At 38.0% G+C, this 24634-nt stretch overlaps 1 protein-coding gene across 2 annotated transcripts in view; it reads left to right on the forward strand.

The window, feature by feature from the left end:
* The window catches only part of FAM135B (family with sequence similarity 135 member B), a 354762-nt gene that overhangs the window by 220414 nt on the left and 109714 nt on the right, over nt 1-24634 (forward strand). For both annotated transcript variants that reach the window (XM_055126148.1, XM_055126147.1), the window contains exon 5: nt 16524-16663. In XM_055126148.1, the coding sequence (XP_054982123.1) occupies nt 16524-16663 (140 nt within the window). The remainder of the gene's footprint in view (nt 1-16523; nt 16664-24634) is intronic.

Below are 24634 nucleotides of genomic sequence, written 5' to 3' on the forward strand. Positions count from 1 at the left end.
TACTACTCCTTGGTGAGTTAGCTCCAAGTGAATTGTATTTTCATGTACTTATGTCCAATCTTGGAGTAATTGTAGGATGAAGAAATGGTGCAAAATTTAAATAGAGAAGTATCCTAGAGAATAGTCAGTGGTGGAACCATTATTGGCTCATGATGACTCACAAGAATCCAGATCCCTGGTCACTAATTGAACTGAGACTCCTAAGATGTTCAATTTAAATGGAAAAGCCTGGAAGCATAGTACATAAAGGACATTTGAGTGGAAGAGAGAGGAACTGGCCAGAGTCATTTCCTAGTCCATTCATGACAAAACTTGCATCTTTATCCTTTGATACATGTATCAAACAAACAAAAAAGAGGAGCTGTTGAGTAGAGGGGAAAATGTAAGCCATAAACTGTCAAGTGTCTGAAAGATGAACGTTTTGGTCACTCTGGGTCATATTTGGAATTTACAAAGGGGAGGACTATATTTAAGACAAAACCTATCTGCAGATGCATCTTAGTAAGGATGGCTGCATTGACATGAACGTGATTTGCAGACATTTAGATTTTAAGTATAGGCAATCTACAGCCAAAGAATAACAATGGTCATAGTAGTCACTTCTATGAGCTTCCCAAGGCTTCCTCCCACTAATCCATCCCCTAGATACTCACATTCCCTACAATTCACTAATACGATGTTTATACCCACTGTAGCAGATGGCCTAAAGAATCCTGCTCATCAACATGCCAGACATGCATTCTGATTAGTTGTTACCTGTGCTCACACACTTGGAATACCTTGCCTCCTCTCTCAATTATAGATACCGTCCAGCATAGCACAGTGGTAGGGCTTTTGCCTTTCACACGGCTGACCTGTGTTCGAATCCTCTGCCCTCCTCGGAGAGCCTGGCAAACTACCAAGAGTATTGAGCCTGCACAGCAGAGCCTGGCAAGCTACCCGTGGTGTATTGGATTTGCCAAAAACAGTAACAAATAAGTCTCACAATCAAGAGACGTTACTGGTGCCTGCTCGAACAAATTGATGAGCAACGGATGACAGTGACAATGACAGTCCAGCATATGCCCTGCTGGACAGGGAGGTGGAGTGAAATGGATGAAGAAGGAAATTTAGGAGAAGACAGTTCATATGAGAATGTCCTAAGTGAAAGCTATATTCCTTCTGGGCTTGAGAAATTAGGGCAGGTGGTAAGTCAACCCTTAAATGAGGATGGTACTGTGGGTGCTGATGGTTTCTGCTTGCTGATAGTTCAGCCTGATTAGCAGTGTAGCTGGCCCTCCATATAGACCTCCCATCTTTCTGAAAAATTAGGGTAGAGCAATCTCTATTCTCATTCACTTGGCGGTGTTTCTGCCCCTATCTCCTGGCTAATTATTTATTTTTTTGGCAGAAAGTCACAAATTCATTCTACATTCTCTAGTCTCCCATTAAATTAAAGGTTACCTTAAACTAGAGAGTTACTTTGCCTCTGGGCTCCTTGAAATATATTAGAGAGAGTGATTGGGCAGGGATGCTGCTGCTCTTACAAATATTTGATTAGCTGCAATTGATGCTATACTTAGTTCTTTTGGGGAAGCATATGGCTAAAGCAGATGGCTCAGAAAAATCTGAATCACATAAACAGTCCTCTTTGCCTCCCATTTTCTGTGTCCCTTAATGATTTATTAACAGAACGACTTTCAGGTTTAGAAGATGGAGCCTCAGTTGTTTCCTTTCTCAGAAAATCCCATCTTGTACATTTCCAGCATCTTTCATGCTGACTATTTGCAGGGGAACAGGGACCTGTGTAGGTATTGAGCCATGGTGAGGACCCAGAAGGAAACAGAGCCAGGCACAGCAAGCTAGCTGCTTGAGCTGAAATGCAGTTCACATCCGCAAATGTTTATTAAACACTGCAGCCAATTTTTCAGTGTTTCGGTCACTTGGAGCCTTGGTCAGCCAAGTGTTCTATAAATATTTACCTGACCTGGACTCTGCACAAGGTACCCACACCGTGTTGAGAAATCACCTTGACTGTAGCTTTCATACTGATTATTCCACTCCAAACTAATGACAGTATTGAATATTTATTTATTCTAAGTACATTGAAATCTGAGTTTTATTTTATATTAAAAGATTAAGGCATAGTTATAGTAGAGGCAGAATGAAAAGTTTTCAATAATCACTCTTGAGGAAAATTTTAGAAGCATACAGAAATGGTGAGATTAGTAAGAACAACATTTTAAATGTGAATCCAAAGGATTTTCTTTCGACTGATCAGGAAAAGAGTGAGGGGCAAGAAAAGATCAAGCATTGTCAAGAAAAATTTACTATTAAGACATTTAGAAAAAAAAAGACATTTAGGAAGGAACACACTTGGGAGTTCTGATTGAAAATTCTAACTGATGAATCTGAATTTCTTAGTTTAAGAATGTATTTGGTTTTTTTAAAAATTTTTTTATTGAGTCACCACGTGGAAAGTTACAAAGTTTTCAGGTTTAAGTCTCACTTATACAATGCTCGAACACCCATCCCTTCACCAGTGCACATATTCCATCACCAAGAGTCACAGTATATCTCCACCCCGTCCCCCCACACCCCTAGCACTCCCACCACCCCTAGCCCCCCCCTTGCCTGTGTAACTAATAAATTTCACTTTGATTGCATTCAATATTTCAACAAAACTCACTATTATAGTTTGGAGAGTCTCTCCCCTAAAGTCAGACCTGCTGAAAAGGAAGCATTTGGCAATTTGTTTTCTATTGCTGAGAATGGAGAGGTATGAGGTCGAGTGACCACACGCACGTAGTGGCCTCAGGTTTGGGGTTTTTGTATTTTAGTATTTTAGTAACTAAGTCCAGAGAAATATCTGCCAGAAGTTGCATCACTACAAACTTGCACTTCTCAATTATATTATATTCCACATATGAGTGCAATCTTTCTATGTCTGTCTCTTTCTTTCTGACTCATTTCACTCAACATGATACTTTCCATGTTGATCCATTTATATGCAAATTTCATGACTTCGTGTTTTCTGACAGCTACATAGTATTCCATTTTGTATATGTACCAGAGTTTCTTTAACCAGTCATCTGTTTTGGGGCACTCTGGTTTTTTCCAGATTCTGGCTATTGTAAACAGTGCTGTAATGAACATAGAAGTGCAGATGCCATCTCTACTATACCTTTTTGCATCTCCGGGATATATTCCCGAGTGGTATTGCTGGGTCAAATGGAAGCTCAATTTCTAATTTTTTGAGAATTGTCCATATTGTTTTCCAAAAGGGCTGAACGAGTTGGCATTCCCACCAGCAGTGAAGAAGAGTCCCTTTCTCCCACATCCACGCCAACACCGGTTGTTTTTGTTTTTGGAGATATGGGCCAGTCTCTGTGGTGTGAGATGATATCTCATGGTTGTTTTGATCTGCATCTCCCTGATGATTAGTGATGTTGAACATTTTCTCATGTGCCTCTGAGCCATTCGGATTTCTTCTTTGGGAAAATTTCTGTTCATTTCATCACCTCATTTTTTGATCAGGTTGGCAGTTTTCTTCTTGTGGAGTTCAATCAGTGCATTGTATATCCTTGATATCAACCCTTTATCAGTTGGGTACTGCATAAATATCCTTTCCCATTCTGTAGATTGTCTTTGTACTTTGGTCACTGTTTCTCTTGAGGTGCAGAAGCTTTTAAGAATGTATTTGACATTAAAGAGAGAGTGTCTAGTGGGTGAAGAATCCTGCCCCAGGGGAAAGGGAGTTATATCTGTACAGCAAAGAGTTCTCAGCTTAAATATGGTATAAAAATGATTGAAAACATCTTGGGTTCCTTGGAGAGTGAGAAAATATTTTAAAGGAGAAAAAGGAATAGACCCATTCTTGGAAAGTCTATGACAGAAAAACAGAAGACATCATAGGAATTTCTTTCCATTGACAGACCAAGATAGAAAAAAAGGATCCTCTTGCAATCTGATAGTGTCATGGTAATGCAATTTTTGCCTGGGAAAAAATTGAATATAGAATGTCATACCTAAACTACCTTACAAGCTAGTAAGCAGGGCCTCCTGCATACACTGCCATTCCAAGTTATACCTACTGTCTTGGCTGAAAGCCTACTCTCTCAGTGCTGAAGGAGAATCGAGAAGTTTAAAGGTAACTTGCAGAATCTGGGGTGGATATATTTATTTCTATATAATTTTAATTAGTTTTTTATTTTATCAAAGTAAAATTGTTTTGCGATATTGTTGGGCTACACTCGCATGTGACAGGGACAAATGGAGACATTACTGGTGCCCACTAGAGCAAATCAAAGATCAATGGGATGATAAGTGATACAAGTGACAACATTGTTTTGCACCACTGTTATTGTTTGAGGAATACCGCCTCACACCCTCTTAATATATGCTATGATTCTGTGGTAATGTTAATAACCAACTAGCTACATACGCCGGTTTATCTAGCAGTATATTTCACTTGTATCACTTGTAGTGCCGTTGATCTTCGATTTGCTCGAGCGGGCAACAGTAACGTCTCCATTTGTCCCTGTCGCGAGCTAGTGCAGCCCAATGATATCTGCTTGCTCCAGGAACAGGAAGAGCCTCAAATAATTTATTCAGCAAATAAATATACTGCTACTCAGTATATTTATATATATATATATATATATATATATATATACTCAGCAGTATATTTATTTGCTGTAATTTCTCTGGACACATTTTCAGTGTGAGGCTCTGTGAATAGGACTCCTATGATCCCCTCCTTTAACATCTTTTAATCTATTAGCAGATATTTTCTGCCTTTACCAGGTCATAGGTAAAGGAAACCAAGATTCAGACTAGGTGAAATGCTTTTTCACAAGTATAAACAATTACAGTAGCAAAGCCCAGATTAAGTACACATCTTTTAAGTGAGATCCATTTGTTGTTGTTTTTGTTCTTACAAAAGCATGAGCTGCTTTCACTTTACTTTGATTACATTCAATATTTAAACAAAAAAATTCACTATTATTTATTTGGAGTTTCTCCCCCCTAAAGTCGATCTGATGAAAAGAAAGCATTTGGTAATTTGTTTTCCATTGCTGAGAATGAAAGTGAAAGTAAAATGAAATTTACCAGTTACACATGCGGGGTGGGGGGCTGGGGAGGTGGGGGGAAGGGGGGAGGTATATCGTGATTCTTGGTGGTGGAATATGTGCACTGGTGAAGGGATGGGTGTTTGAGCATTGTATAACTGAGACTTTAACCTGAAAGCTATGTAAGTTTCCACATGGTGAATCAATAAAAGAATTAAAAAAAAAAAAAGCATGAGCTGCAAGGCCATGCGCTGAGCTCTGTAACTGAAAAACAAATTCAGATGCCTGAGACTGCTGAGCAGTTAGGACGAATCTGAAGCCCCACAGATGAACTGCTGGGAACTGGAGTAGGCTATGGTACCATGCTGGCCTTTTAGTTTTGAGATTATACACAAATGCACAGTACTTGTTGATAAAAGATTATCAAGTGCTGGCCTTACTGGGCCACATTACTAGGGAGGTGACAATGGTTTATAATTAAGTAATTAAACCCACTTGGTGCTGATGGGAGAATGTTCACTATTGAATTGTTGCAATAGTACTTGTTTGATATCAGCAGGAAAATGACATTTTTTCCTTGGCCTATATTGCTTGTTCATTTGCCCTCCTGCAATAAATATGAATTTCTTCTAGGACATGGTATTTTCTTTATAAATTGTGTCCTGTGGTTTAGAACAGAAGTCCAATGTTCTGGACACTAAAACTACCAAAAATTTTGGGAAACTTATGCAAATAAATTCCCATTACTCTTGCATTCATAAATGATTGCTGACTCGGGGAATCAGTGTGTAAATTTCATATCCTTCATATCCAAAGCTGGCAGTTTTATGATTCCAGAACTTTCATTCATTTTCTGTATAACAAGTGAAAAACATAATTGTGTCAAGGAGAGAAAAAAATGTAGTAATATTAGACCAGGAATAGAATACTCATTGTCATTGTTTATACATATGCATGTGCATATATTTTGTTTTTACAAAGTTGTTCACAATAGTTCAGTACAGATAATATTGAAACACCAATTCCATCATCATGTACCTTTCCCACCACCATGAAAGGAAAGTGTTGTATTTCATCCTGGAGCCATTTAAGACCTTATATAAGAGATTACAAACATATATGTTAAACAAATGTATACAGTGGATTATAGTGTAGGAGGTTCCTATCATGTGCTCCAGGCTGTTCTGTGTTACTGAAACTCTCTTCCGGGACTTTTATTTCATAGTCTCTGGATCTTGGCTGTTGATGAGATTATACAGTGACAGGGCGAGTTTGTGGGTGTGACTGCCAAGCTACTGGAAAACTGGGGAGCTGGGTTGAGGAGGCCCAGTCTCACTTGATTGAGCTTGGAGATCTCAGTCACTGGTCCCGCATACCTGGGTTTTTCTGCAGGTTACCTGATAGAGGCTTGTCCAAGCTTGTGGAGAGCAGTCTTGAGCATGGGTGCAGTTGAGTTCTGGAGGTTTTCAGCTGCTGGGGTTCTGGTTGGGTCAGGGAAGGAAACTCAACCCGCCCCCCTCCGGTGAAGACAGCCTGGCGAGAGGTCAGGACATTCTGTGTTGCTCTCTTTGTCATTGTTTTTTCATCACCATTAACTATAATTATGTCTAACATATTGACTGTAAACGTTGGGTCCAAAATAAATGAATTGCTGTACTGAAGAAAGAAACAATGAAAAAACAAACATAAGATTTAAAATCCACATTCTGCCTAAGTTGATGCTAAGGAAACAGCCTTTATGATATGTTTCCTCATGTATGTAATGGAAACTCTTACACCAATGGCCATATTAGTCATAATGATTGTAAGGGTGCAGAGTGAAGTATCAAATATCCCTGATTTTTGCAAAACAATTTTCAAGAATTGTGAGAGTTTTGTATTATGTATTATAGAGAAGTAATTTTCTGAATCACATAATTAAGAACTAAACTCTATTCTTAAGTTGATTAAATAATAATCTTACAAGATTTTCTACCTTAAATAATATAGTTTTTGTAGTAAGCACAAGACACTGAAAATAATATAATGTATTTGAAGAGATGAGAGATTCCTTCAATAAAGATGCATCTGTGGAGATGAACAATGGGATAATTTCCTAATCTACAATAGAGTTGTGATGTAGACATACTCCATAATGCCTGTGTCCTTCTGATTATTTATTATTGAGTCTTGGTTTTGACAAGGACATGACACTTAGCAAATTAGTAATTATCTAATTAAGTAATGAAAATATTTCATTGAAAACTCCATAAACCATGCCAATCTGGCATTAATGGAAAGAATTCTTTTTGTTTGTTTCAAATGAGTAGGTTTAATTCCATATGGTACAGAATATGGTAAGACCAAACAGGTGAGAGAGGGCACTTTTTCAGGGTTCTGCCTAGGTTTACTGACCTGACAGCTATGGTTAAGAAAAATAAGTGGAGTCAGGCTGGAGCGATAGCACAGAGGGTAGGGTTTTTGCCTTGCACGCGGCCGACCCAGGTTCGATTCCCAGTATCCCATATGGTCCTCCAAGCACCGCCAGGAGTAATTCCTGAGTGCAGAGCCAGGAGTAACCCCTGTGTATCGCCAGGTGTGACCCAAAAAGCAAAAATAAGGAAAAAAGAAAAATAAGTGGAGATCCTAGAAATAAGCAACATCCTCTTCCTTTTCCTCCTTCTTCTTCTCCTCCTTCTCCTCCTTCTCCTTTTTCTCCTCCTTCTTCCAATGTAAAACAGTTCCAAAACACTTCATTCTATCTACTGCTGCAAATAGACTCTTCAGGGAATCCAGATATTTAACCAGTAATATAATTAAAGCCCATAATTGCCTCAGCACAAGGAATAGTTTACTTTTTTCCAAATTTCTTAACTCCACAAGTAACCAGGGAGTCCCTCCCCAAGGTGTGGACTTTTCATTTATCGAGTTTCTTCTGCTCTGTCTTCTGTTTCTGCTTGATGCTCCATCTTCCTCATCCATCTCTTGCACCTGCTTCTTGGGTTTCATAGGGGCTTCTTCTTGCCTCCTTCACAGTTGGACATAGTGCTCTCAGCCCTCTCCCAGGCAGAGCCACAGGAAGCAAAATGCAGAGTTTTCAATACTCCCAGTATAATGGAATACAAAATAAGAGGCATGACATTATGCAAAACATAAATAAAATGATAAAAAATGTCTATTATTTATGTGCTACCAACCTGATGTGCTTGAAAATTTGAAGACTCCACCACTTTTTTGTCTCTTCAGATATTCCATAAACTTGTGTTTGTATATGTAAAAGCTCTATTAACAGAAATGCCAATGCAGTTCAACTATTTTCTACAATCAAAGATTCATAACACATCAACGGGTCCTGTTCTTCTTAGTAGATTAGAGAGAATTGACTCAGATTGGCTCTGTGCTACTGGGACTTCTCCTGGACAAAATTAGTTCTGCTGGAGTTGGTATTGTATAGTTCCCAGAAGGTTCATATTGTCTATGATAAAATTGTTTCTGATGTATGTATTTGCTCAGGACTTAGTGTCCCATGGTATGGGATTTCAGGCTATTTAGGAATCTTCATATAAAATATTTTGTCACTGTATTCAAAACAAAACCTTTTCATTATTTTGTATTATGCCTGGACTTTTTAAATTTGGCTTTTGGTGTCATACTTGGCCATTCTCAGGAGTTGTTCCTGGCTCTGCACTCAGAAATTACACCTGGTGGTGCTTAGGTCTCTATGCGATGCTGGGGATTGAAATTGAGTTGGCCACAAGCCAGGCAAATACCCTACCCACTGTACTATCATTTAGACCCCTGCCCTATGCACCATTTTAAGTGGATTCACAGAACCCAAGAAAATGTCACCAAATGTAGCTTCTATTTCTGAATATCACTATCGTTCTGGGCTCCAGCTTTCCTCATGTCACCTCTATTTTGGGAACAGTTTGTTTTTGGTTGATACACAGTGTGTTCACACCTTCTTTACTAAGAAGATTTTATCAATGTCCACAGATTTTCTTGACTTTTAAATTCCAGAAAATATTATCAACACCTTAGATACTTTGCTCCCTGGAGTTTCTTCTGTCTCAAGTGCTTTGATCCGTGTGTACTCTTGTGATTGCTTCTCCAGGGAAAATATCATCTTTGATAGAGCTGCATAAGTCATGTCCTACTTCACTAACTTGACAGCAAAGTGCTCATTGTCTCTGCAAGCCAGATAACATTTATTGTGAACTGGAAAGTCATTATGTTCCTTTGTGGCTAAAACACTGAACATATGCATCCATTTGCATTCTTCTCTGAATGTTCTTTAAAATGATTGGAGAATATAGTAAAATTTATTATTGGTTGACTGTATGCCCTTCCTGTTCCTAGAAATAATCAAGATAATGTTCTGGTATAAAGAACCATCATCATTATTAGCTTCCTATTACCAGGAAATTTGTTTGGACATTACCAGTTTTACAGCTAAACAAATTCTCTTTTTCTTTTTTGTCTCACATTCATTATGTGAGGGAATTAGGCAGGAAATGATTCTTACCTCATGTAACTAGAAATACATGGTCTTCCACGGAGAGAATAGCAAAAACCATCTATATCTTTTATTTCTGAATGTGGTCCTTTTCTAAACTGCAATTTGATGTAAGTTTTTCATTTTTGTATCTCTGATTTGTGTCAGAAAATTCTCTCATATGAATGTGGTCTAGGTTTACAGGATACAATATTAGCTTCTCATCATCTTATTTTTCTTTTTTTAAATTTATTTTATTTTTTATTAGTGAATCACTGTAAGACAAAGTTACAGACTTACAGGTTTTCATGCTTACATTTCAGTCATACAATGATCGAGTGCCCATCCCTCCACCAGTGCCCATTTTCCACCACCAATGGTCCCAGCATCCCTTCCACCACCCCCATCCTATCCCCTTCACCCCACCCTAGCTCTGTGGTAGGGCATTCCAATTTGCTCACTCTCTCTTTTTGCGTGTTGTGGTTTGCTGCAGAGGTATTAAGTAAGCATCTTGTTCAGTCTATAGTCTATTTTCAGCCTGTATCTCCCATCCCTAGTGGGCCCGCCTAGCACCCTTTGCTTGGTGATCCCTTCTCTATCAGAGTTGATGCTTGTTTTTATTGTGTATTTTAATTAATATTGTCAATATTATGTTGGTCAAATGGTGCCAGGTTTTCTCACTGAAAATTCTTTTATATTCATCTTGTGTCTTCCTAGAAGGCTCACCACGCCTAGCACTCTTTGCTCATGATCCCTTCTCTATCAGAGCTGCTTCTTCACCTAGCTTGTGACGTCAGCTTCCAAGCTGTGGAGTACTCCTCTTGATACTTATCTCTACTATTCTTGGGTGTTAGTCTCCCATTCTGTTACTTTATATTCCACAAATGAGTGCAATCTTTCTATGTCTATCCCTCTCTTTCTGACTCATTTCACTTAACATGATTAACTTTCCATGTTAATCTACCTATATGCAAATTTCATGACTTCATCTTTTCTAACATCTGCATAGTATTGCATTGTGTAGATGTACCAAAGTTTCTTTAGCCAGTCATCTGTTCTCGGGCACTCGTTTTTTTTCCAGATTCTGGCTATTGTGAACAGTGCTGCAATGAAGATATAGGTGCAGATGTCACTTTTACTATACTTTTTTTGTATCTCTGGGATATATTCCCAGAAGTGGTATTGCTGGGTCAAATGGGAGCTCAACATCTAATTTTTTGAGAAGCGTCCATACTGTTTTCCAAAAGGGCTGAACAAGTCGGCATTCCCACCAGCAGTGAAGAAGAGTCCCCTTTTCCCCACATCCACGCCAACACTGGTCACTTTTGTTCTTTTGGATCATTTATTTTTCAAACTGCCCAGATCTCACTCAGCTGTCTTCAGATAAGGAGGGTTAGAGGCAGACTTACAAAGTTTGTGTTGTTTAGTATAAACCTGTTTTCTCAAGAGATCTAGAATGTAGGCAGAGCTATAGTCATGTTTCTGGAATGGAAGTGGGGTTCAAAGCACATTGATATGTCTGTGAGAGTGCTGTCAGCTCGGACTTTGGGGCAAGACATTGCTATAAAACCAGCACCCATACTTCATAATCCACTTTCAGCATACACCCTGGATTTCTCATCTTTGGGCTGGTCAATGTTCAGGTTATAAACATTTATAGGAACATAGCTATCAATATATAAAATAAAGAGCACTTAATTTGAAAGTGGTAAAAGAAACAGTAGAATTTGTAAAACAATTTGCCTTGTCTTCTGGACTTAAATTACAAGCCCTTTAGCATATTTTCTTTGGACACTGGAATACATTGGAAAGCATCCAATATTTGTTTTATTTTATGTATCCATTTTGTTTTCCCCATTCTGTTGTTTTTTCTACTCCAAATGACTTTTTTCTTTTTCTTCTAAGAGTTCCAACTAGCGGAGAATGATACATACATGTACATGTACCATATACATGATACATGTACATGACTGATACATAACAGCTGAGTAAGAGATATTAGGAAGGATGATAGTTTACATTTTCACTTTTAAACACTTGTGTAGATATCTGGTCTCCAAAATTTAAGCATAACCCTTTAATGATAATCTAGGAAAGGTTCACATCCCAGAGTATAAATTAGGTCGCTTAGCATAGGTAGAATATTAACATTTTTCTGTGGTGTACAGAGAGAGGGAGGAAGGGCTGTGTGTGATATGAGCAAATGCCTTCTGTGTACCAAAGGGAACTGAAAAATGGGCAGGAGAGGCAGAACTGGCAATTTTATGGAGTGATTTTGCCAAGAAAAAGAGCATAGGATTTTATTCACAGTGTTAGGAAGAGAGAATAAGTGAAATATACAGGGCTTTCCATTGTACAGCACTGGCAAAGAGAATAAAATCCCAAAGGAAACAGAACAGGTGGACTGACCACGGGCCACATGATATCTAGCAACCAGTGAAGTTCCTTCATTGAAAAGACTCCTGTATTGTGCCTTACTTAATGGTGATGAGAAAATGTCACAGGAAGTCCCATAGGGCTTGTGAAATGCTTCAAACTGAGCTTAATGAGGTATCTTGAGATTTGCTCTTTTTTGTTATTCTGCTCAAAATCAGAGTATAATCTCTCATAGTTATGTGGCCAAAAGTAAAGTACTTAGCTGGAAACAGGTCACTTTCTAAACAAAATACCCCACTGTGTAGGATAACATTGATTTGTCTTTTCTACCTTGCCCCAGGGAGCTTAGATTTATTTGGGTTACTCTCATCACAGTGCTCCCATTCCTCTATGTTTATTTGTAATTTCTTTCTTTGTGCTCTGCTAACTTGTAAATATTGTTTTTATCTTCTCCTTAAGTCCTTTGCATAGTCAATTCAGAGCTGTGTAAACACAAAAAAGGGGGCAGTGGGCAGCAGTGCTCTATCTCTCTCCCACCACCCACGTTCACGTAAGATAGTCTCATGCTGCTTCCCCCACCCTGGGGAGGCTGATGGTGATGAGGAGGCGAAGGACGTAACGAGGGCCAGGATGGTTGGTCTCAGTTGCAGTTTATTCCATTCCCATATCCATTCTCCTCTGATTCTCCTCCTGCTTCTTCTTCCCCCATGCTACTTCATTCTCCTTCTCCTCTGGATCTGGATCTGGATTCGGCACTGAAACCCCCAGCCTACTCTTACAGCTTAGTAAAATCCCCAAGCGTGAGGGGTTGGGGCTTACACATAAATGTGGTCATAATAAATAGGGGTAAAGTTCTTTTCCTCAGGGGATGCTGCTTCTATGACAGATTCTTTCAGCAGGACACCCACCCAAGACTGGAATCCCATGAGTGTGTTTCTCTTCTCCTTGTCTAACTAAAATACAAGCATTCATAATATTAATCACTTTGTATGGACACAGTAAGAGATACATTAAGCTTCATAGAATTGCTCTCCTGGGGCCATCTTGATCTCAGACTACAGTGCTCAGGCCAGATTAGTCTTTCCTATCCTGAGCAGGGTCCTAGTCTCGTTGTTGTTTTGGATCATGACAGCATTTGTCCATGATCAAACTTTTAACTTATAGTTAAGAATCATGGCACTTTGGCCAGGCCCATATCAATACCGGGGTATCTCACAGCTTGCCCTGGGTCTTTTCAGTCCCTCACCAGGACCCTACTTTTGGGGTGCTAGGAACTAAGGGCAACTGAGGCTTAAGTTGAGAAAACAGATGCCCAGGAATGAATAATATTCAAAGCCAATTAAATCCCAAGTTATAAAGCATAATATTTACTGTTTTCCTTTGTCCATACAAAAAGGACATTGCTTTAAAGTAAACTATTTGAAAGACATAAGAAGAGGAGGAAGGCAATATTTCACTCATACATATAAAATAATAGATTTCTGAGGAATCTGACCTTACAAGTTAACAGAGTCTGATTAGGGGGGAAAGGTGATAGATCAGTTGGCAAAGAAAGCATGGAGAGGAGTTTACAGATAAATGTAGTGGAATGGAAGTGCCTCAGGAGCACTGTGATAAACCTAAGATTCCTGTCGCATGGGGAACAGGACATACCAATGTTGTCTTAAAATGTTTAGAGATTATTACCAGATAAACCTAAACTATCTGTGGCAAGGGAGAAAGGGCAAACCAATGATATCCTACACAGAACAATGTCCTTTTCCTATGGGCACAAGAAGACAGTTAATGCTATGCTTTTGTGACTTAGGAGTTTATGAACTCAGCGATATTTATCTCCTGGGCATCTGTTCTGTTGACTTAAGCCTCAGTTGCCCTAACTTCCTAGCACCCTCAAAAGCAGGGCTTCGATGAGGGATGGATGGAACTAGGGTAAGCGTTGAGCTATGTACTACCCTGACATCGAAATGGGCCTGGCCAAAGTACCATAATGCTTAACTATAAGTTAAGAGCTTGGCCATCATCCAAAAAGCAATAACTAGATTCTAACCCTTCTAGGGTTAGGAAAGATTAATCTTGCCTGAGCACTGTAGTCTGAGTCTGTGGCAAGCTGTTCTCAGGAGAGCTGTCCTACAAGCCTCACTGTATCTCTTATTGTGTCCATACAAAAATAACTTATATTAAGAAGTAGAATTAAGATGTTAATTAAAATGTTAATTAAGTTATTGGACTGTGGAAAGGAAAAAAACACCTTAAGTGGTATTTTGCCCTAGAGCAAAGGAAGGGTTTTCTTATGTTGATTTTGCTGAACAACTGGGTGTAGTGTAGGCCCAGAGTGCTGGGGAGTGGAGAGAAGAGGGAGTTGGAGGAGCTGGGAGGGAGAGCAGGGAGCAAGATGAGCAGGAGAGACAGGAGGAGACCGGAATGAGGGGCCTAGAGTGGGAGGCTCGGAGAGACTGGAAAAGTCCCTTGGGAAGAATAGAATAAATGGAAACTGATCAACCAACAGTCTTGGCCCTCGTTTCCTCCTCTGTCTGCCCCATGGCCTGGGCCACCATGTCTGGGCGAGGGGCCCGAGACCCCCCCAACACAGCGAGGGGAAGAGGCACCGGGGCTCCCCCAGCCACCCAAAGATTATACACTACGGAATATTGAATAGTCAGTTATTATCTGATGCTCAGAACTTAATTAATGTTATTCTAAAATGTGTAAAGACATAAATATGTCTTCAATGACCCCAAGAAAGTCAGTGTGGATAAACCTATTTTTTTCCAAGCAAAAAACTGCTATTACAAAAGGTGATGTCAGTTTACCCAAGAAGTGAGTGACTAAACTGTTTTGCTGACTGTCCCTCCAGACTGCAGAGAGCTCAATGTGGAACTGACTTTTGCAGAATTTACTCCATGTATTCCATACTATGCTGTCGGTTTCCTTTATAGGTGAGCCAAACCTTCACGGTGACAGAGAAATATCTGGTGTGTTAAACAAAAAAACAGAAATGGACCTACACCTCTATTTAAATATCATATCAATGTGAATGCAACAAGTTTATAAAGTAGGGCAGCATTAGACCAGAAAATTTATTTTCTACATAATGAAGTAAAATTAGAGCAAGTGCATATTAGCAGTCTTGGAAATAACTTAGGATTTTGCATTTTATCTTTCTACTCAGCAAAGCCTGTCAGATATTAGTTTAAGTGTCATTCTTTGTTTCCATCCATTTCCTGGGACTCACTCAATACTTGGAGGACAATAAAAAGGCACTTGCTATCTTTTCTCTTGCTAGTTAGACTGATTATTCTTGTTACATTTGTGACTCCCTCTACAAACTTGCTATTTCATTCTTTCAGTTGTGCTTTCAAAGAAACTACCATTTGCTAAGCGTTGGTTTTGTTTCATTTATTCAACATTTCTTTATTCAATAGTTAAATGGATGCTAGTATAACTGTACACAACATATTGTCATATAGAACATGTCAGGATAGTGTCTCTCCTTTGATTCTTTTAGCCTACATCATTTTTCTGTAAGGATTAAGGTAAGTAATGTATTGGAAAACACTTTGGAAGCTCATTTGCAGTATTATTCAACATTATTTTGATTAGGTAATGTTTGCCTCACATAAATATTAACATTACCTATGTTAGAATATTTCTGTAGTATTTTGAATGTATAGTGGTATAATAATTAATTTTGAGAAGTTTAATATTCGTTAGCCATAATAACCATGGTTGTTGGTTCCAGTAAAAACAAACCTATTCAAACTAAACTTCATTAAATTATTTGCATTCCTGGAGTTACCTTAATTTTAAAACAATGTTTAGAAATGATGGGTTTCTTAGGATGTTTGAGAGGCAGATAGTAGAATAATTTCCTTAAAAACCTAATGCTTTAGTATAATTAGAGTTAACACATTTACTAAAAACTCAAGATAGAATATTATAATATTCTTTTTGTTTTGCTTTTTGGGTCACATCTGTAGATGCACAGAGGTTACTCCTGGCTCTGAACTCAGGAATTACCTCTGGCAGTGCTCAGGGGATCATGTGGGATGCTGGGAATCAAACCTGGGTCGTCCAGGTGCAAAACAAACTCCCTATACATTGTGCTATTGCTCCAGCCCTGAGAATATTCTAAATATCATTTGTGATGTGAACAAGTACCACTTTACCAAAATATTGAGAACCTTAGGGAGTGTTTGTATAAGTAAAGGAAAGTACTGTTCTTAGTTCCATTATTCAATACTCTGCTACCAGAATATGAGAATTATTGAATATGTCAAGAGAAGGGAACACGTAAGTAGGTGAGGGATATAGTAAGCATGATTTCTAGCTAAAGAGCACTGCTCCCAGCATGACAATTGATTTAGCCAAGGTCAGATGGCATGTACAAAACTGAATAAGGTTTTTCTGATTCGCCAGTCCAATCTACTTACCAGTTATATTTTCGTGATGTATTTACACTGTTGTAATAGAAGTATTTATGTTATTCATCTGTTATTTTGTTATTTGAAAATCGTCATGGTTTGTGCCACTACTAGACTTCAGCTACACTAGCAGTGGAGCAGGCTGTAGGTAGTGGACAGCATTGGCTTTCATATGCCTCTACTGGTTCTTTTTTTTTACAGAGAGCAGCAGTTTGAATTCAGCGTGTGTCCACGAAAACATCGTGCACAGCCGCGTCTTTCAGATATTATACAGGAATGAAGAGGTGACCATAAATGATGCTGTGCTCTTTCGAGTTCACTTGCTCTTAGATGGTGAAAAAGTAAGTCATGGGATATTCCTGCCACCAAAGTTTACTCTTCCTTCTTTGTGCTTTGTGTATGCCTTGTTAGGTAAACAGTGAGTGAAAGTAGAACTAGAATTGTTGAGAAATCTCAAAGAAATAAGAGGGAATCTGAATGAATGGGAATCATGATTTAAATGATAACATGTGTACTCGTTTACGTACATGGGTTATCACTTATTTCACTCATACAATTGCTCGGCCCATGTTCAAACAGTTCCCAATGACTAAAATATTCTCTTCTGAACTCATTTTCTCATTTGTTTATCTAGAAGCCATTCTACCATTGATAACCTTTACAGACGTTAATTGAAAATCTGTTCTCTACAGATCTCTGTGTTGAATCTTTAAATAAGGACAGCTGAGGCTTGGAGCAGGGCTCTACCAAAAGAGACTGATAATGTACCAAGAAAACACATACGCACAGACACACAAATCCATCCCTCTGCTAGATGGTATGCAGCATTCTAGCTCTATGTACAAATGAGCAGAAGAATGGAGAGATGACTCTATTGAAGGGCCTGAATACTTTCACTGAACACTTGCCCTTGAGATGTAGCTGTGGAGTTTATCACACAGAGAGAAGAAAGATCTGATTTGCAGGAAGAACAGCAAGAGTCAAAGCTCAGTCTTAGAAATATACTCCACTTGAAGATAGTGGATTTAAAATCCTCTATACATCAGATTAAAATGTGTCAAAAGACTATCAAAACTCTAAGTCATTGCTCACCCTTATCTGGTCTTACCTCAGATCTTTGCCACATTCCAGCAGATTATTTCCTGCTAGTGTACCCTTGAATATAAAGTGTTTTCCTCTTTTAGAAAAAAAAAAAAACAAGAACAGGCACATCTCTCCTTCAGATCCACATATGGTGGGCATAACATCTTCTGCTTTCCACCTGATAGTGTTTTTCTCTGATACCTCAGGCCTTTTTATTCTCATTCTTAAAAATGCACTTTTATCATTGTCACAGTGATTATAATAGTGATAACATTTAAGGTCTTTTTTTTTCCCTTTTGAGTAATACCCATCGATGCACAGGGGTTACTCCTGGCTCTATACTCAGGAATTACTCCTGGTGGTGCTTGAGGGACCATATGGGATTCTGGAAATGGAACCCAGATTGGCCACATGCAAGGCAGATGCCTTACCTGCTGTGCTATGGCTCCAGCCCCAACATTTAAGGTCTTGATGTACCACACAGTTATTGCAATTCACCACCACCAACATATACAATACCCTCCACCAATGACTTTATGTTATTTCCAGTCTATCTCTTACCCAAACTCCTTCCAGTTCAGTAATTTTAATCTCATTTTTTACATTCTAGGTATTGGGGAGGTTTTGTATTTTCATTTTGCTTAAAGAGAAAATCCATAATCCATCACTAATTCACTCATTAATCCATCCATACAATATAGATTTATTGAGCACTCACTAGGCACCTAATACACACTAAAGATTAGTGAACAAAATTATCCCCGATGTCATGGTTCTTATACTTTAATATTAATTTAGTAGATTACAATGTGATTAGACAGGTAAATGATAAACATTTTATTTTTGAGTCTTCCTATTGCTGTTTCTCACTGTATCTCATCTATGTGAGACATTTTAAAAGATCATCAGAATAGGAGTTTGACCTTCTTATAGGTTCTGTAAAACTACATTCGGGTTCTTCTCCATTTTCTGTTGTTTTCTAGAGGGTCAAGTCTCTGGACTTCATCTTCGAGCTCACTAATTCTGTCCTCAGCAACTGTTACTCTGCTGCTGAGCCAGCTATAATGCCCAAAAGTAGAGAGAGAGTATGGAGAATATTGTCTGCCTTAGAGGCAGGGGGAGAGTGGGAAAGGGGGGGGTATACCTGGGATATTGGTGGTAGGGAATGTGCACTGGTGGAGGGATGGGCGTTTGATCATTGTGAGATTGTAACCCAAACATAAAAGCTTGTAACTATCTCACGGTGATTCAATAAAAGTTTTAAAATTAAAATAAATAAATAAATAAATAAATAAAAGTTTGTTACCACAAAAAAAAAAACCTACCTTCGGGTTCAATGAGAAAATATATCTCAGGTAAGGTTCTCTCTGCAAGACTTTTGGTTGTTTACATAATGAGAATGTTTAGATAATGAGAGCTCAAATTCAACCCAACCTTCACACAGATGGAGAATATTCTCTGGGGAGCAAATAATAGATAAGAGAGGTCTTTCTGGGATGTCTACATTGAGTGAGATCCATATGCTAAAGACTGCTTCCCAGGTAGAGTGTACAACAAAGACAAAGGCCTAAAACAATAATGAGGTTCTTGTATTACAGAAATAGCAGCGGGAGGTCAAGGTGACATCCCCAGTGGATGAGAGGAGATAAAGTTGGAGAAGTACATGGGAATAGATTTATAGAGCAGTGTGGGCCAGAGTAAACAATCTTTTACTTAATCTTAATGAGAAATCATGTTTTATGAGAAAGATAGAATGACATCATATATGATTATAAAAATATATACAATTTCACCACCCTCTTATTCATTTGCAAACTCAATGATAGTGTTTCTTATTTCTACTTGACATATTTTTACCTGCTGTAAGATTAGATTTGAGGTACTAAACAACAAAAATAATAAGCAGGTAACTTAGTTGATAAGTAAACAAAAGAGTTTTGAAATCCTTTCTTTTTATACTTTTGTAATTCTTTCTTTGCCAACAAAATTTGCTATCTACTAACTAAGATAACTTCTTAGTTTCAGTTATACTTATCCATGTCTTTCTTACGATATCATACTGACTATGAATTATTCAACTGCTTCTAGGTTTTAGAAGATCTAGATTTAAAAACAAAAAAAAATATATTAGTAAAGTTGGCTTATCACTTGACTGCTTACCTAACACTAATTTCAACCTCCCAAATCAGCTTTGTATCCCTGCATGCCATATGTGTCATATCCTAACTTTGGGTTTGATATGTGTTCAACAATGAAAAGCATGGCTGGTTACAACAGAAAGAGAGAAATTGGGCCTAGAGAATATGCATCTCCTAGATTCTTCAGTGACAGGTTAGAGGGAGCTGGCAGTGTCTAGCAGGAGGCTCTGGTTTGCTTCTGTAGCTCTTGAGAGTTACCGTGACTGATTCCAACTCTGTATTTAGTGATGCCACATTGATACTTGAAATCAATTTTGATGGGTCAGTAATCTACAAAGCAGGATTTAAATTTTTTTTTTCCTTCAGAGAGTCAGTTGTTAAGCACTTGCCAGCATGTCACTGGCTATATGCTTCTACCAGGCTTTCAACTCAAATCAGGGGCTCATTCCTCATAGTGCTGTCTTCAGTGAGATAAGCATTCCCTCTTCTTAATTAATCAGATTGCAGCTGTTAAGGAAGTGCTGTGGTTACTGTGCCAGAGCTGTTGAGTACTTTATTCCTTGTTTTCTCTAAATACTCCTCACACCTTTAGTAAAAATTCCTTTAAATGAACTCTACCTGGATTCATAACTATAAATATATTATCTGCTTCTTCCTTGACCCTGCTAGATGTAGCTGCTTTTAAAAAAGACACCCTACAGATGTTTAAGTGGTGAGAAATGAGTAGGAATAATGCTTGCTCAATGTCAACATCTCTAAAACCTAATAAAAAAACGTGTCTTTAGATCTAATGGGGGTCATTCTTTTGGTATGTTGATGTCAAAAACCACCTCTGGTAAAGTTGTTATAATTGGAGACTGGGTGAGGTATTAACTCATATATCTTGATCATTAGTACATCTTAATTCCGTACGCGTCTCACATTTTTCCCTAAAGACTGAAGACTTTCAAGTTCAATTTTCCCTAACACCTAGATTTAGTGTTTTCTTTTGTTTCCTTCTGCATATGAAAGTAATTACTTTTACAAAAAATGAAAATTTGCTCAGCACAATGTTATAATAATCACTACAGCAAAATTAGGATGATTAAAGTCAATTGCATATGCATATAAATATTTATGTGTGGAAAGGATAAAATTAACATTTTTCAATCCAATATTAGTTTACTTATGATAACCCCATATTTTCTTATACCTAGGTAATCATAATTTATGCTCATGCATGCATACCACCATCATAGTGAACTACAGATATTGATACAATCCTACACATCACACATAAATTATGCTATTTCATATGCCTTGGCAGATCCATTCTTATAATGAGGGTATAAGTAAGTACTAAAGATGACCACAGACAGAACTAATAATATCAAAGGCTTAAGGTCAGGTATATTAATAGGTTTCTGGAATAAGTGAGTATGGAAGTAGAACGGGTATTTGACAAATACATAAAATAGCAAAAGGAAAAGTGGCCATAAAATTATCCAGAGTAAAGTAAAACTACAAGAAATGGGACAAATGTAATAGACTAAAAATGCACAATGAGAGCTATAGATACCGGATAATTATAACTCAGAATTCAGTTAACAGCTTCTCAGAAGACAAGGCAAAGATGGGGGAGGAAAAGGAGAGGGAAGATCAGATCAAAAAGATTTTGTGGACAAGATGGTTTTAAGAAAAAGATTTCTCAGGAAGGAAGAGATAGAAAGAAGGCAAGACTCTGCCACTGTCACTCTCACTGTCTCATTGCTCATTGATTTGCTCAAGCAGGCACTAGTAACGTCTCATTGTGAGACTTGCTACTGTTTTTGGCATATTGAATTATGCCACGGGTAGCTTGCCAGGCTCTGAAAGGAAGAAATAAAGAAGACAAGATATTTGCCTTATATACTACCAACCTGGTGTCTATCCCTGGCACCACATATGCTCCTCTGAGCACTTATAGAAATTACTCCTGAGCAAAGAGATAGTAGTAAGTCCTGAGCACAGAACCAGGAGTAAGCTCTCAATACAGAGCCAGGAGAAATACTTGTTATAGCTGCATGCAACCCAAAAGCAAAAAATAAACAAAAAAGGAAAGAAATTCACAAAATGTGATTCCTCAGTGTTTCACATCAAGATTCAGTGGAAATATGTATGCTCTTAAGTCTGCTTTCAAATTAGTATGTTTTCAGGAAGAGTTACATTTTTTCTTTGGGTAGGAGGTGGTGGAGCAATAGATGTGAATAAGTTTAGACTATTTGCTTTTATTTTGTTTACATGGATATATACAGGAGGTAGTTAAGAAATTTTGAGATAGAAGATAGCAAAGGGAATGAGATGCAATAAATCAAAGACAGATTTAGTGGAGAGAGTATAGTTCCTATAGATGTCTTGATGCCACATTGGAAAGGATAGTGAAGACATAGTTGCAAACTACGAAGGTCCTGAAAATCACCACAGGTTTTCTAGGTTGTGAAGTTAAAGGGTCCCTTAATAAGTCAGAGGGAGGAGGGAAATTTGGGATTTATAGAAGTTAACAGGAAGATCATAGAAAACATGTCTACTTAGTTAAAAATATCTAAGCACATGTAGGCAGCTGTGCTAATTTGCAGAACTAATGGTGGTGGGAATGACAAAGATGAGCTTCAGTACAGCATAGGGTGACCCACAGAACTTGGCCTAGGTTAAGCATAGGAGATGGGAATATATATATATATATATATATATATGTATATATATAACATGCAGTCACACACACACATATATATATGTGTGTGTGTATATATATATATATATATATATATATATATATATATATATATTCTATCTCATCTCGGAGAGCCCAACAAGCTACCAAGAGTATCTCGCCCGCATGACAGAGCCTGGCAAGCTAACTGTGGAGTATTCAATATGCCAAAAACAGTAATAAGAAGTCTCACAATGGAGACGTTACTGGTGCCCACTTGAGCAAATCAATGAGCAAGGGGATGACAGTGACAGTGATACAGTGATATGTTATATATTTATATATACTTCACTATTTAAAAAAATTATTTTGTTGAATCACCATGAAAAAAATACAAAGCATTCAGGTTTAAGTTTCAGTCATACAATTATTAAACCCCCATCCCTTCACCAGTACACATGTTCCACCACCAAGAATCCCAATATACCCCCTCCCCCCATCCCCCACCTAGGTAGCTAATGTTCTTCACTTTATTCTCTCTATACTTTGAATACATTCAATATTTCAATAGAAAACTCACTATTATTATCTGGAATTTCCCTCCCAACAATCAGGCCTGCTGAAAAGGCATCATTTAATAATTTCTTTTCATTGCTGAGAATGAAGACTCTATGAGCTCGCACAGCCGCTGCATATATAATATAGTTGCAAAGTTAAAATGGGGTTTAAATTAAGGATTGTGCATGGATAATAGATTGGGAAATGATTTGAAAATGGTACTCTATGCTCATTGGGAGAGAAACATCTATATCTGGAGTAGAAAAAGGGAGATAGAGAACAGTAGGGATGAAACAAATTACTAGAAAAGTCAATTGCTTCTGAAGTATATTTCAGTGAAAGATTTGCTAAGACGCTTAGTGAAGTCATAGCCAGACTCTATCTAGCCTCATCTCACTCTGGCTGAGGATTTCTCTGCTAGTTCCAAGGAACTGCAACAAGTTTCGAACTACAGCTTACAGTGAATTTTTATTCATCAGAAAAAGTGTATGCACAGGAAAAAAAAAACTAGTTAGGGGGCTTATTTTGCCATTCTCACGTCCCAGGAACTGGTGACAAGATTGTGTGATACTTGGGTTGTGTGTATGAAGCAGGCCCATGATTATGCAAAACAAAGCTAGAAGAGGAAATTATTCATGGCACTTGGATTCATCAAAATGCTAACATTTAAACATTTTTTTAAAAACAAAGTTTTAAAACCTTGGAGACCTAAAGATAATTTGATCCATATGCCTCTCCCTGAGATATGTTTAACAAGAAACATATTTACAAAAAGCCCTTTGGATAAGAGCTTTCCGTTTCTGCAGGATGAGGACATTCTTACAAAGACAGAAAAACAAAACAAAAACAAACAGGAGGGACTGAGAAGTTCCGTTATTCCTCAGGATGTATTAGTAGTTTCTCCACAGCAACTCTCTGCTTGGAGTGGGGACCCAGATTTAATTCCGACCAGTCTCTTCCATAATGATACCAGTGACAGAGCATAGGAAAAAAGGAAATTGCACAACGGAATTATTTTAGTCCAGGTCAAATGGAGTATTTTAGTGACTTTAGTGAGTACTACTACACTCAGGAGAACAATCGTTTGATCCAAGTTATATAAAGTAATTTATTATAGCTAGACCGAGAGATTTTTCCCCCAAATGTGGAAACTTGTCATGGAAATGGGAAATTGAGAAGTTAACTGCTATTGATGAGCAAATAAACTATGTATGCAGGTGAAATGTAGTTTACAGATTTGAAGAGTGTAAACCTGAGATAATTTAAATAGTGAGCATTATATATTAAGATAGGAAAAATAGAGTTTTGTTGATTTCGAAGGAGAAAGACTCTATTAGCCTGGGAGTAGCACCAGTGCAGAGTACTTAACTTAGTCCCTGAGCTAAGGAAGGGCCTTGGTATGATCTGTCATTCATAGATGACTGCCCTTGTAATGGAAGTGGTTGAATTTACTGGAAAAGGAAAAACAAAAGAAAACAAAACAGGGTTATTCTTTCAATATATGTGAGAAACTGGCATGGAGAACAAGACTAAAAATTGCAAAGCATTTTATTTTAACGACTAAGAATAAAAATATCCCAAATGAAAAACATGAGATGCTAATGTCATAAAGCCTAAATGGTTAAGTGTAACAGATCCCATGATAAAACTGAAGAACGTTCATTCTGAGGAAACAGCCACCTTGGGAAATGGCTTCATATCTTTGAGCAGAGCTCTTTCCCTGTACACCTAAAGTGTGCATCTTTGTATGAGAATGCCTGAGGAGTGGGGGAGAAAAACCATTACTGTCATCCACGTTGCTCCCTCACTCTATCCAAGTCACTGTCCCTCCCTGTCCAGAGTAGGTTTTGTAGATTCTTTTTTTT

This window comes from Sorex araneus, chromosome 2 (genome assembly GCF_027595985.1).
Source record: "Sorex araneus isolate mSorAra2 chromosome 2, mSorAra2.pri, whole genome shotgun sequence".
Classification (NCBI taxonomy): Eukaryota; Metazoa; Chordata; class Mammalia; order Eulipotyphla; family Soricidae; genus Sorex; species Sorex araneus.